The following is a 15,424-nucleotide window of genomic DNA, read 5'->3' as shown; positions in this document are numbered from 1 at the left end:
GATGGCTCAGCGGTGGAGGAAGAAGGACGGTCGCCCAGTCGCCTAAGACGCTGCAAGGTTCTAGGAGGACTGGAGGGTGGCACCTCCGAGGTAGCCCTGGGAGAGCTGAGCGGCGTGGGGGGTACTCTCTGTGGAGACCGTCCCAGAGATCGTTCGAGCTTCATCCCCACGATCGGACTGTGATTCATCAGATGGAGTTGGTTGAGAGGCTGGCTCTGGTCGTCTGCGTTTCCGAGCTGCCAAGGGAACTTCGTCGGCTGAACGGCCCTCTACCTCGACTTGAGTAGAGGGCTCTATATCGCCCGCAGCCTCACCGAGATAAGCAGAAGCGTCTAAGGCTTCGGGGACACCCTGAGTCCCCTCACCTTCTCCGCCGGCCGGACCAGCTGAGGCCAAGTTCCGCTCGGCGACCTCCCTATTCTTGGCCGCCTCGATCTCAGCGGCTCTCAGTTTCAGCCGCTCGGTAGCCTTGGCGCGCCACATGACTTCAGATGCAGAAGCAAAGAATAAATCAGTTAGAACAAAAGAAACGGGAAGATAAGAGAACTTACTCATGCTGCAAGGCAGATCGGCTGGGATAGAAGACAAGCCGAATAGATACAGTACTCCCGGAAGGAGCAGCTTGTCGATGTGATATCGCTGGCCGACCAGCCGGTCGGCTGCATGAAGGTAGCCCGGATCGCCCCTGAACTTGCCGAGCTCCGGTTGTGCTGGCATCGCCGTTTGCCATTTGATACGAAATGCCGGTGGCTCGGGGAAACGCACGTAGAAAAAATGCTCCTTCCAATGTTTGTTGGAGCTCGGCATGTTGTCAAAAAGGACAAAACCTATCCTAGATTGGAAAACGAAGGTACCCCACTCGGCTTGCTTAGGGTAGTAAAAGTAGTGGAACACTTTGGGGTCCAACGGGATGTTGTTCAGTTTAAACAAAACTATCACCCCGCTCAGCAGTCTGATGGAATTCGGAACTAGCTGGCCAAGCGGGATGCGAAAGTAGTTGCAAACTTGCAAGAAAAACTTATGGGGTGGAAAGCGTAGCCTGGCCAAAAATTGGTCTCGGAAGAAAAGAACGGTGCCGGACGACGTTTCATGAGGCCGGTCGGCAGGGGTGGCTAATACTATGTGGTGGTCGGAAGGGATGTCATAAGTTCGAGCGAGGCGCAGCGCGTCCTCCTCGTCAAACCGGTTCTCCATGGTCGTGTACCAGAGACCAGGAGCGTCGCCGGTAGACTGTGAGGTACTAGTCATGGTATAGGGTAGGGAACGAACGCGGAATGAAAGGAAAAGGAAATAAAGCAAGGAAAGAAAGGGGCAGAATGATAGAGACGACTAACAGGAAGAAAAGGAGGGAGGAAGCGAGGAAAAGAAAGGCTTACAAGCAAAAGGATGGTCGCAAGGGGCTTCGGGGTCGTCGGAGAAGCGAGGTCGCCGGAGAAGAAAGGAGCAGTGGGGCATCGAGGATCGATGAAGCCGAGATGCGGCGAAGAGGAGAAGTCGCGAGCTTTATAACGACGGCCGCAAGCAGCTTCTACCGTTCGATTCAGATCGTGAAGAACAAGGCCATCATCCAGCCATTCATTTCAAACGGCGACTGTCCCATCGGAGGTAACACCACCGCCATACGCTGACAAAAGTGAGATCGCCACGTGTCAGCAGGATACAGGTCACATTTAATGAGCACCCCTTACCGCACGCAGCGCATGTGATTGGCAGTAAAGGAGAGGATTTGGCAGGGATTCCAAGGGAATACAAGGCACGGGCAAGACACCGCCGACCGGATGATTATCCCTATGCCTGGCCGAGCGGACTAGTGTAGCGGTCGTTACTCAGTCAGATCGGCAGTCCAGTCAGTCGGACTTCGCCTCCTTCGACTAGACTTGAGGGGGAGGCAAGTGATCCGGCGGTTAGAACAGGGGACCCCCATTTTGAGGGGTCAACGCCACGTGGAAGTTAAAGGGCCAGGTGGTCGACCGGAGAAGGGCGGACCGGTCGGCCGACCGGAGAAGGATGGGCCGACCTCCCGGCCGGCCGACCGATGAATAACCGATGGCAAAAGGCGCCCCGACAAGAGTCGGGGTTCTGGCGCTCGATTGAACAGTAACGAAGGGCCGAGCAGAAGTCATGCTTGGCCGAAGATATAAGGTAAAATACTGCTAGCAGTCCCTACATAACACCTTACCGAGGATCTCCCCAGCATACCGATGCATACGAAGGGCCGGACGTGATGTGAGTGCCGTCCAGCCGGGCGTAAGATGAGTGTCGGCCGGACGGACGCCCCGTCCAGCCGGCCGGACGGACGCCCCGGCATGGGGTAGGGAGAGAAGGACAAGGAACATCTTATGACAGCTATCAAGTCCTATGACTAGGCCATACTCCAAATCTGGCGACGAGGTGTTCTGCTGTCCCATCGAAAACGTGCCTGGATTGTAGCAGTATGATGTCAGGTAAGCTTTCTGACAAACACATACCGAGGTATGAGCTAAGGACACGTCTTTGCCTCGGTAGGTGTGCGTGAGCTCTTTCACCGCTCTATATAAGGAGCCTTATACTTCGCCGGAGGTACGCATTCTACAATATTTGGAGCCACTTCTTCACTGCTTGCTTACCTGACTTGAGCGTCGGAGGGTCGTCGCCGGGAACCCCTTCCCGGCCCGACTTCTGTGCAGGTTCGCCGGAGGTTCGTGCGATCAGACGGAGATCTACGTCATCGACTAGGAGAACGTTCCGTGTCCAGCGTTCGTTGGTTCAACGATTCGGACAGGATCAATATATATATATATATATATATATATATATATATATATATATATATATATATATATATATATATATATACAGAATCGTTCCGCTGTGGAACGATTCTTGCGGACTGCTGCGGACTGCAGACGTGGCAGCTGCCACGTGATATTTGTTAACGTTTTTTTTTCCCGTAGTGCGACTTTTGTTAAGCATCGTGGAACAACTTTTTTGCCCTAACCCTTCTCACGATTTTCTTCCGCCGCAGAAGAGCTGCTCGCCTCCCTTCTCGCATCGTGGAAGATCTGACGCCTCCCGCCGACCTCAGCTTCCTTCTTCTCGCATCCGCCGGCATCGCCGTGCCCTCGTTCCCTCTTTCTCGCGTCCCTCGCCACCAGCAGCTCGGCCTCCCTCCCTCGCAAGCTCTGCTCGTGGCCGCCGCCCTCGCGACAGAGGACCTCGTGCCGAGACAAGGCTTACAGATAGGCTGTGAGTCTCGGCGAGACGAAGCTAGGGTTCCCAAGCTCTCGCCATATCTAGGGTTTCAGGAGCCTCCCTCACACGTCCACCCAACGAAATCTAGGGTTTCTCTTTTAGGTAAAATCTCGTTTGTTTCTTTGTGTTTCTATTGCAGGTTTGATCTTCTGCGAAATCAGTAGTTTAATTGATGTCCACGCTGCAGTGTTTTGTTCAGCTTGGCAGATTTGTTTTTATACGACATCTTGTTGTGGTTTTTGTTTGTTCTTCGAATTCCCTGTTAAAACTTATGCAAAATTTAATTGCTCTTCGAAGTAACAACAACAGTTTCTATAAGTAATAACAGTCCTTAAAGTTTCTTCTAGCTCTTTGGCTTTCACGTGGTTTCTAAAGTACTCATCTAGAGTTGAGGCAACATAATTGTTTAGTTTAATTGAAGTTCGATCTTAGGGTTTTGTGCTATTCCATATATTGTCACTGGAATACCATATAGTTATATTGTCATTGGAATATCATTTGGTTTCTTTTGTACAACACAGTTTATTTTAACACTTATGCAAAATACAACAGCAGTTTCTATAAGTAACAATAGACAGTAATTTGGTCTTCGAAGTTTATATGGAACTTGCAGTTTCTATTGCAGTTTTAAAATTTGGTCTTCGTAGATTATAAGAAACTTTACAATTTTTATTGCAGTTGTTAATTTTGTTAAAATTTACTGTTTAGGTTGTTAGTTTATTTTAACACTTACGCAAAATGTTATTGTTTATACAACATGTACAGCAGCTTTTATTTTCTTCAAGTAATGTTTTTATGTAAAATTGCAGTTTTTATTTTATAAGAAATCAGTTATGGTTTTTGTCTAATTATCTATTGTCAATTCTAATGTAAGGGAGCCTAGAAATGGAAGAAAATAGAGTTGATGATCAGGAATACATTCCCCAAGTTTCAGATGATCGAAAGCCAAAAATTGGAATGGAATTCTCATCACTAGAGGATGCATATTCGTTCTACAACCAATATGTACGAGAAGCTGGATTTAGTTCAAGGATGCACACGAGCAAAAAAAATAAGATAACAAATGAAATAACATGGAAACAAATTGTATGCTTTAAAGAAGGGCATACAGATCTAATGCGGTGGAATAAACAAGCAAAAGTTGATCAACTGACAAGGGAAAGAGCACGTGGGTCAGTTAGAACGGGATGTAAGTCAAATATTGCATTTGTCAAGAAACAAACTGGACCTAATTGGGTTGTCAGTAACTTTATAGAAACCCATAATCATCCACTCGCAACTCCATCAAAGGTGCATTTGCTACGCTCACATCGTAATGTTTCTGCAGCAAAGAAAGCTTTAACACAACAATTTTCAGAGGCTAATGTGCCAACTTGTCAACAAATGCGATTGTTAGAGATAGAGTATGGAGGGTCTGAGGGTGTAGGTTGCACAGAAAGGGATATTAGAAATTTTGAAAGAAATCTAAGGGATGAACAAAAGGGTATTGATGCTGAAATACTTATTGAGTTTTTTACATCTGAGCAAGATAAGAATTCAGCTTTTTTCTTTGATTACGAGACTGATTCAGATAACAGATTTAGTAGGTGCTTTTGGGCTGATCATATATCAAGAAGGGCATACAATGTATTTGGTGATGCAGTTGTATTTGATACTATATATAACACCAACAGATATGGATTGATTTTGGCACCATTTGTAGGTGTTAATCATCATCATCAAACAATTCTTTTTGGTTGCGGGTTTCTTAGTGATGAGAAAGCTGAGTCATTTGTTTGGTTGCTTACAAAGTTCTTAGAGGCTATGCCTAAAGGTGCACCAAACATTATTATCACTGACCAGGATCCTGCTATGACAAAAGCTATTGCACAGATTTTCCCTCAAACAACGCATCGATATTGTTTGTGGCATATATTGAATAAATTTCCAGATAAATTAGACCCATTGACTTTCCGAAACAATTATCAAAATATAAAGAATGTCATTGTAAATTCTACAACACCTGATGATTTTGAAAAGTCATGAGAAGAAGCTATCAAGTGTGGTAACTTAGAGAATAATGATTGGTTGTCTTTGATGTATGAATTGCGACACAGATGGGTGCCAATATATTTCAGCCATATATTTTGTGCAGGAATGTCAAGTAGTCAAAGATCTGAAGGCTCACATGCATTTTTCAAGAGATACGTCTCAAATAAGAACTCATTGATGGATTTTATCACCCGTTTTAATAGAGCATTAAGACACCAAAGACACAATGAGTTGGTTGCAGACCATATTGATATGAATGAGCATCCTAAGATTAATACAAACTGGCCAATGGAAACTCAAATGGTTAAGGTGTATACAAAAAAGAAATGGCTGGAATTTCAAAGTGAAATGACCGAGAGTCATGGTTATTATGTGCAACATGCATTTACAAGTGTCGACTCAGTGGTTTACCATGTGATGAAATTTCAAAGTACTTCTTCCTCCAAATCAAGGGTACTCACACATGATAAACAAAGGGATTACATATCGTGTAGCTGCACGAAATTTGAGTTTGAAGGCATTCCATGCAGGCATATGTTAGTTTTTTTCCGTATCAACCAAGTGTTTCATTTGTCTGATACATATATACTTAAACGATGGACAAGAGATGCAAAAGTTGGAGCAGTATATGATTTGGGTGAGCAAAATTTCATTGATGATCCAAATTCAGAAAGGTTTTTGATGTCGAGACACTCAAGGTTATCCTATAAAGCTTCAGTATTAATTGATGATGCATCTTTAACTAATGAGGGGACAACTTTCTTGGATGAACAATTTGATTGTATATACAATAAAATTCAAGAGATGAACATTAGTAGAACATCCAGTGATAGAAGTCAAAGGAAGAAATCTATGGATGAGGGTTTTGGTATTATTGATCCTTCTTTAGTAAGAACAAGGGATGTGGAAAGAGGTTGAAATCATCGAAGGAGAAATCAACCTCAAATTCGAGGCTATGTCATGGATGTGGACATCGAGGAGTGTCACATGACAAACGTAATTGCCTAAATTTACAGCAAGGGTATGTGTCGATTAATTCTGTTAATTTTATTTGCAAGCACAAATTATTTTTATTACATTTTCTAAATATGACAATGTTTTAATTATCAGGTCAACTCAAGATAATTATCATAACAGTGTTGACGACACATATGAACTAGATTTGACATCTATAGCTGATACTATCAAAGTTTTAATATATTAAAGTATAGTGATTCTTTGCGAAAATAAAATTAATAATTATTTTTATTGTTACAGGTTCTAACAACATGCGTTAGGATGGATGTAATTATCTATGGTTGGTATTCATCTTTTTTGCTTTATTTGTATGTTTGATTGGTTTAGTGCATCTATTCATATGATATGCTTATTGTTATTTGGTGAAAATTTTGGTTTTATGTGCCAGTCATGTTTAGTGTCATTATGTTTGATTGGTTTAGTGCATCTATTCATATGGTATGCTTATTGTTATTTGGTGAAAATTTTGATTTCCTGTGCCAATCATGTTTAGTGTCATTATGTTTGATTGGTTTAGTGCATCTATTCACATGGTATGCTTATTGTTATTTGGTGAAAATTTTGGTTTCATGTGCCAGTCATGTTTAGTGCTATTATGTTTGATTGGTTTAATGCATCTATTCAGGTTTAGTGGCAATCATGTTTAGTGCCATTATGTTTGATTGATTTAATGCATCTATTCATGTTTAGTGTCAGTCATGTTTATGGTAGTTTTTTCTATTATGCTTGTGTTAATTCAGACTGAACAAACAAAACAAGCTACTGCTGTCATTCCGTATCAAACCAGTATGTTCAGTATTCTCACATGTTTGCTGCTGACTCAATATATCAGTATTCTCACATGTTTATGGACGTTTATTTATTTCTGGTTCACATACTGTTTTAATTTGTATTTTTAGCTTATTTTAATTCCACTGATCATTCTTATACTGTTTAATTTGTTTATCCAATTAGGCTGATATTTTGCTACGTGGATATCTTGGTTCTGCTATCTTGGTTGGAATTCACAATGTGGTGTTCAAGTGCTTGAAAAAGTTTTGCTGCGTGCCACAGAAGCTAGCAGTTTGCTGCGTGTTGCTTCTTTTTCAAACCGCACAGGAGTTGTATTCTTAATTTTGTATTATGTGACATGTTAAACTATTATCTTACTCTTCTCTTATAATGACTTTTCTAATGATTCTATGTATTTACTTGTGGATGATGGATGTAGTTCATGGACAGGTTTTAATCGATTAGAGGGTTACTTGAATATGTTGCTATGATAAACGATATAGATTATGGACAAGTTTTAGTTGAAAGAAATCTTGTAGAATTTGACAGGTTTTCATTGGATAAACCATCAGAGTTTCTTCATTAACGAGCTCGAGCAGTTTCAGAAAGATCTATCTTCATTTCTGATAAAAGCTCCTCATTTCAGAAAGCTCGAGCAGGTTTTCATTGGATAAACCATAATCAAGTGATGTTCTTCCTTTGTAAACTCCTCATTTTCTCAGATTTTGCAGAGAATTTAGCTGCATGTTCTTCAATTTCATTCTTTAACAATATCATCCGAGTATCAGGCTAGAAAACAAGACAACTTAAATACGAATGGTCTGATTTGCACGCAAGACCATTTTTCATCACTGCAACCCTTCATTCTTTCAGCCAGTGGAGGTTAAAAGAAATTGTGCTATGCAAGATATGGGTTTGCATTAGTCCGAACCAGCTAGCACTAAAATGATCTAAACCTATAAACATGATTCAGAAAACTATTTGTTTCTGAATGGCGAGGGGGAGAGCGAGGGAGATGGTGGTGATTCAGAAAACATGTTGATGCAGTGATATTAGCAATAATAATATTGGAAGCGGTAGCCAAATACCTTATAACCTTCCTCCAAACCTCCAGATTCTGTAAGTTTTATTAATCTAGACAGTGTCAACATTTTTATAGCTGTAATTTGATTGGTCTGATGATGATAAAATGTGTAGGAATTTTGGTAGCAATCAATTCTCAGGGATCGTACCTTATTCAATCTCCAAGATGGTGGCACTCAAAAATCTGTAAGTGGCGGATACCTTTGTTTGCATTTAACCTCCTGATGCTTTCCAACTAAGCAATTTGTATTGTTGTAGAAATCTTGCACATAACCAACTACAGGGAAATCTAACTGATGTGTTTGGCGGGCTTGGTAATCTCACAACAATGTCAGTATTCATTCCTTTGGTTCTTGATCATATCTCTTGTTTTATTGACACATGTTTTTTCAGCACTTGCCTGATCTACTAGGCCATTTTATCTGTTGGAATGCTTATTTAGCATTTGGCATGCATAACAGATAGTCCATCTTATATTGATTGAAGAGGTAACTGAGATATCACCTATTCTTTTTTGTTAATGGAATACATACAGTTATTAGAATTATTTAGAGCTAAATATGCATAGAGCAATTCATAACTAAATATGTATAGTGGGAAAAGAGTAGACATCAAAGACGGAGTACAACAATTCATAAAACTAAATTGATCCATTACAACTTACAGAATCTAAACAAAATACAAGTACATGCTTCTAATTTTCCATCTAATTTTTTTGTCACATTACAACACTTGTACTAATTAACTAGACCAACCAATAAACAAAACAAATATATAGCTACAAGAATTAAGTTCACTATCACTAATATCCATACCACAAACGGTACATTCCAATTTCTCATATTATGACCAGGATAAGCAACATGTTCACTTCCTACTCTTGACTCCACTCTTGGCAACATCCTAAAATATATATCATTGGTGTCTACATTTAGTCCACTATCGGACGCCACCCACTTTAACCATCCATGCTGCCTACATCCATAATATAATCTTCCTGGGTTCTTGATCGACCTAGAGACTAGCACAAATGCTGTCAATCCGCAGTACCTGCATCGTACAGTTTCATATTTGGTATGGTTGATGCTGCTGTTACTTGATGATGCCATTCAATAACAACCTAAACAGTAAAATATAACAAAATTAAGTTAAACATTAACATGATATATAAGTATTTAAAACTGCAAGTTCCATATAAACTTCGAAGACCAAATTACTATCTATTGTTACTTATATAAACTGCTGTTGTATTTTGCATAAGTGTTAAAATAAACTGTGATGTACAAAAGAAATTAAATGGTATTCCAGTGACAATATAACTATATGGTATTACAATGACAATATATGGAACATCAATCTACTTGGATGAGTCAAGCTGTACAAAATCCTAAGATCAAACTTCAATTAAACTAAATGGTATTCTAGTGACAATATATGGAACATTATGATGGGCAGATCAATTGTGCTGCCTCATCTGACCACAATTAAATTTTGCATAAGTTTTAACAGGGAATTCGAAGAACAAACAAAAACCACAACAAGATGTCGTTAGGGATGGCAATTTCACCCGAATCCGATGGGGAATCCGATATCCGACCCGAATGGAGGAGGGTATGGAGATAATTTTAATACCCGATTAGATAATCGGGTATTCGGGTATTCGGGTATGGGTATTTTCGGGTATGGGTATGGAGGCGGATGTTATAAAATCCTACCCATACCCTACCCGATACCCGATATATATATATATATATATATATTAATAATATATATATATTAATAATATAATCTCTGTTAAAATTTCGAACTGCATGCAGCCATGCAGTTGACACTTCTAATCTTCTATTTATTTATATTATATTATATATAAAGTTATAAAGTATAAACCCTACCGTGTATATTTCGATTTTCGAAGTCGAAGACTCGAAGCGGACATTTCCTTTCTTCCTTTTCTCTCGAAGTCGGTCGACGCCTCGACAGGGGAGAGCGAATAAGCAAGACGAGGAAGACGCTGCGGAGGCAAGGATTAAACAGTTCAAGCGACTCAAAAGGTTTGTCCTTGCTTCCAACTCCGCCTCTATTTTGGATGAAAAGGAGCAACCATCTCATACTCTTTCGTCGAATACTATTTAGAGTTTAGGGCTGTCAAGGTATTTTTTTTTTTTTAATGATTTTGGTTTTTTGATTTTATTTGAAAATAAGAGGCCAAAGATGAGAAAGGTTAATGATTATTCCATTTATGTAGTTTGAATGAGAAAGTATTATTGTTTTCTTTATGTTGTCTTTTCTTTTCATTTTTAACATACATTACAACATCATATTTAGGTCTATAAAATGAATCCAGTAGATCCTACAACAGAAAATGAAGTGCCACTATCTAACGTAAATCATGAGGTTCCACAAATTTCTGAAGTAAATAATGAGGTTCCACAAGATCAACCAAATATGACATCTGTTGCTGCTGATGCTTCTCCTAGTACTGATGCTACTCCTAGTGCAATAGGAACGAGAAAGTTAACATCTGATGTTTGGAATCATTTTCGAAGAAAGAAAATTAATGGAATGGATAAGGCAATTTGCAATTATTGTGAGAAACCCCTTTCTGGCAATAGTAAACATGGGACAACACATTTGCGTGAGCATTTCAAAATTTGTCCAAGACGAACTGTTAGTGACATAAGGCAGAAAATCCTAATTAAAGAGAAAAACAAGGGAGATTTTGTTATTAAAGGCTTTCAATTTGACCAAGAAGCCTCAAGGTGCATGCTTGCTGAAATGATAATTTTACATGAGTATCCATTAACAATAGTGGAGCATCATGGATTTCGCAAGCTTTTAGCAAGTCTTCAACCTTTGTTCAAGGTTCCATGTCGCAATACCATTAAGAGTGATATATTGAAATTGTATGATTATGAAAAGACAAAAGTATTGAGCTTGTTGGAATGTAATAGAGGTAGGATTGCTTTAACTACCGACATGTGGACTGCATCTAATCAGAGGAAGGGGTTTTTAGCTTTGACAGCTTATTTCATAGATGATAATTGGACTTTGCAAAGTCGTATTTTGAGGTATACTTTCCGTTTACCACTCAAATATGCATTATTTTTCATATTTTTTTTTTTTATGTTTTTAATTGAACAGATACTTAATATCTACACTGTTTTTTTTTTTTGCATTATATAGGTTTGCTTATGTTCGCTCTCCACATACTTCAGAAGTCCTTGCTAATGTGATAGTTAAGTCTATGATGGATTGGAATATTGATAGGAATATATCCACCATTACTGTTGATAATTGCTCCACTAATGATTCTCTTATAAACAATGTGTTGCATAAACTTGATCATTCTACACTTATGCTAGGAGGGTCTTTATTTCATATGCGTTGTGCTGCTCATATTTTGAATTTAGTTGTACAAGATGGTTTGGATGTCATTGCACCTAGTGTTGAAAAAATTCGTGAAAGTGTTGCATATTGGAGAGCATCTCCTAAAAGAGAGCAAAAGTTTGATGATGTGGCACGGATAGTAGTACACAATATGAATGTTAAAAAATTGGTGCTTGATTGTAAAACCCGTTGGAACTCAACGTATTTGATGCTCATAACTGCTATATCTTTTAAAGATGTGTTTGCTCGTCTGAGATTTCGTGATTCATCTTATAAATGTTTTCCAACAGAGGAGGAGTGGTTGTTAGCAGAAGAAGTATCTCAAATGTTGAAAATTTTTTATTCTGTGACTGAAATATTTTCTGGAAGAAAGTATCCCACAACAAATATCTTTTTTCCTAAGGTTTGTGAAATTAAAGCTTCATTGTTAAAGTGGGTCACATCTCCTAATAAGGTTATTTCTTCTATGGTTGAACGAATGCTTTCCAAATTTGAGAAATATTGGTCTAATATTCATGGAATTATGGGAATAGCTACTATTTTAGATCCAAGATATAAGTCAAAGTTGGTGGAGTATTGTTTAAAAAGAACACAGGGAGAGATTGGCTTTAAAGAACCTCTTAGAAGGATTCAAAAAATGTGTTATGATTTGCTTGAGGAATACACAAATAATAATGGTCATGCTAGTGTTGAAAAAAGATCAATGGAGACTAGATTGCATACAAGTACAGATGATTTTTTGGATAGTTTTGATCAAGAAGTAGCACTTGAGTGTGACATTAATACTGATCTGAAGACCGAGCTAGATCATTATTTAGAAGATAAAGTGTTGCCGAGAAATGTGGATTTTGACATATTGGAGTGGTGGAAGACCAATGGAACCAAATATCCCACTTTGATGAGGCTAGCACGAGATATACTTGCCATTCCAATATCGACCGTGGCTTCAGAATCTGCATTTAGCACAAGTGGTAGATTGGTGAGTTCTCATCGAAGCAGGCTTCATCCGAAAACCATAGAAACATTGATGTGTGTTCAAAGTTGGTTATCAAATGAGAAAGAAGGTGATATAAATTGCAAATTAATCTTCATTATTTTTTTATGAAAATATTCTTCTTTTATAATCTCCGATAATGATTTATCTTTTTCATTAAATTTTGTAGCTACAAGTTCACAAGAAACAAAAGCATATTACTCTTCAATCGAATATGATGAGGATACTATTGATGTTGATGGGGTAAGTTTTTAATATAACTTAAGTTCAATAAATTTAATACTATTGGGTCAATTATTTATATTTTTCATTATTCTATATTTTTACAGGGTACTACAATATCAAGTGATGAAGAAAGTTATGATTAGTTCAAAGTTGAAACTGATCTATTTTGCTTTTTGAATGACTTTTAAATATGATTAAATCAGGAGTAACATATAGATGCTTAATATGTTTTTGTTGAATTATAATTTTTTGGGATATGATGTGAATTCTAATATACTTTTGGGATATAATGTGAATTCTAATATATTTTTGTTGATCATAAAGCTGTAAGTTTGGTGGATTCCTCATAGTGAAACTTTTAAAATCTTTTCTATTAATTACAACTTGAAACTTTTTGTTCTCATAGTGATTTTATTTGGAATGGGGTGTCGTGGTTTTAGCAGATGGCAACGTAGACTGTATTAATGATTTAGACAAAATGATGTCTAAAGACAGGTAAATGTCTATCGCAATGCACTTAATTGCTTAACTGTTATATCTGATAAATATAATCATTTATTTTGTTCTAAATTTAATATATCAAGCTTGAAAAATGGTTTGCTGACTTGGAGAAGTTCTATGTCATTTTGTCTTAGTATTTTTTGACAATTGATATAGTATAGTCATCGACTCAAATTTTATTTCTTGCTATGCAGTTAGAGATGGTTGAGGAATGCCTTTCACAAGATATGGATATGAGTGGATTGTTGCTTCTTTACTCATCCCCTGGTGAAAGTTTGCTTTCTATTCTATCTCATATTTTTTTGTCCTGTGAAAGTTTGTCTTATTTTATTAGGGATCCATATTTTACGATAATCGCAATATCGCATTCCAGACGTTGCACTAATGGCAAGGTCATTTCTTCCAAGAAAAGTATCAAAAATTGTATCATTTTGGAAATAAAATACAAGTAGTAAGTCTTCATCTTGACAGGAATTGTGAAATAAAATAGATCTCATAAAGTTACAGTATAACTGGCATTGTCTTAGTTCTTATTGTGCTTCTCGGATTTGTGCGTTTCTGAGTGTTGGATTAGGATTTGTGAAATTAGCTTTTACCGTTACAAAATGTACATCTGCAGATCGAAAAGTGAAAATGGGCCATGGAGTTAGCTGCGGAGGGGGTCAAAGTTCTCTTGGCTACCTATTTGGTAGTGGTGAGGCTCCTAAATCTGCTGGAGAGTCTGCTGAACCTGTTCAGAAGCCAGCTTTTAAATCTACTGGAGAGCCTGCTGAACCTCTTCAGAAACCAACTCCTGCAACACAAGTTGATAACAAGCAGATCCCTACTGGTATCCAAGGGAATCTAGCAAACAATTACCAGTGAGCTAATGGGCAGAACTGTGGAAACTTTATCACGGCAAGCATTCCTCACTTAGATCCCTATAGTTAACAGAAGAAGCTTACATTTTGCATGGAATATATATTTGGAGAATTTTTAGGTTATAAATTCATTATTGATGAGATTTTGCATGGAAAAGCACTGTGGATAATTGTAGATAACTGGCTATATATATGTTCTTTTAGCATTTTATGATTTATGAGATTCTTCATTTATATCTAACTTGTTGACTTTACTGTATCCATATAACCTATTATAGTTATTACTTGATTTTCTATATCATTTTTGAAATCTATAACTCTTGATTTATATTTCTTCAGTTGACGAAAGTGGTAAATAGAGCTATTTTGAAGCAAGTTCTTCTACGATTCTCCACATTTGAACAAATGTAACCCAATCCTAGTAAATTATGTTTTTTGATATCACACTAAATAATATGCTCACCACAAACACTTAAATATGTAAAATATAGTTTAGGCATTTTGACTTGATCAAAAAGAATTTGAATATTAGCTATTTTATTTGTTACAACATTAAAAATTTTGAAATGAATATTTTGTTGTCAGATCAACATGATGAAGAGAGGAGCACAAAAGTTTAGTAATGGACAGAGGGCACCTCAAGGCTGTTCAAATGCCTAGGCGTGCTAGGTAAGTGCATATGCAGGCTAACCAACCCTTTTGATTGTATATTTTGAAATGAGCACACTATGGAAGTTGAAATAGGTCCAGATTCTTTTTCAGCAACATAGTGCTTTCTCTGTCATCCCATGTAAACAATCCTAAGCTTTCCCTCCCCCTTCCACTCTACCCACTTTAAGAAATATACAAGAAACTTTGTTCACAATTGTTGAACAAGTCTGTAGTTAATTATTGAGGAATGACTCTGGTGTTCCATTCATTGTTTAAACATTACTTAACTCCTATGACATATGACAACCAATACACATGCAGGTGCATACATTTTCACTTTTGATGGCTAATTTTGAAAGTCATGCTTTAGTTTACTAGTTATTTTTTTAATCAGTGTCAACGTCGTTCAATCGGCATTTTGGAGCTAACTGTGAATTCCTCACCATCCAGGAACGCCCTTCAATGAAGGTGCAAGCTATTCCGGGCGGAGGCTCTTCCCTTGGTTTCCTGTTTGTGTGAAGGTCAATCCAAAAGCTACTGATTCTTTGGGCGATCCTGAAGAAATACGTACCTAATTTGATGACTAATAAATTAATTTAGATTTATTTCCAACAGCAGCTGAATTATAATTACAAGTAGTAAGTCTTCCTCCGAGTAGATTTCATTTTTTTTA

The 15,424-nt window shown here is 38.1% G+C and overlaps 1 protein-coding gene and 1 long non-coding RNA gene across 2 annotated transcripts; both read left to right on the top strand.

The window, feature by feature from the left end:
• The first annotated feature begins 8,095 nt into the window (after positions 1-8,095).
• Positions 8,096-8,424, top strand: LOC121990499. Its single transcript, XR_006114613.1, has 3 exons — positions 8,096-8,169; positions 8,248-8,319; positions 8,392-8,424. It is a non-coding gene; the product is annotated as an uncharacterized LOC121990499 (long non-coding RNA).
• A 2,043-nt stretch (positions 8,425-10,467) lies between these two features.
• LOC121991326 (zinc finger BED domain-containing protein RICESLEEPER 2-like) lies at positions 10,468-14,104 on the top strand. The gene is made up of 5 exons (XM_042545339.1): positions 10,468-11,201; positions 11,317-12,584; positions 12,684-12,757; positions 13,435-13,513; positions 13,860-14,104. Exons 1-5 carry the CDS (start codon positions 10,468-10,470, stop codon positions 14,102-14,104), a joined length of 2,400 nt encoding a protein of 799 aa, XP_042401273.1.
• Positions 14,105-15,424: the final 1,320 nt, after the last annotated feature.

The sequence above is a fragment of the Zingiber officinale genome, chromosome 6B (genome assembly GCF_018446385.1).
Source record: "Zingiber officinale cultivar Zhangliang chromosome 6B, Zo_v1.1, whole genome shotgun sequence".
NCBI classification, from domain to species: domain Eukaryota; kingdom Viridiplantae; phylum Streptophyta; class Magnoliopsida; order Zingiberales; family Zingiberaceae; genus Zingiber; species Zingiber officinale.
This window is presented reverse-complemented; position numbering and strand designations above follow the sequence as displayed.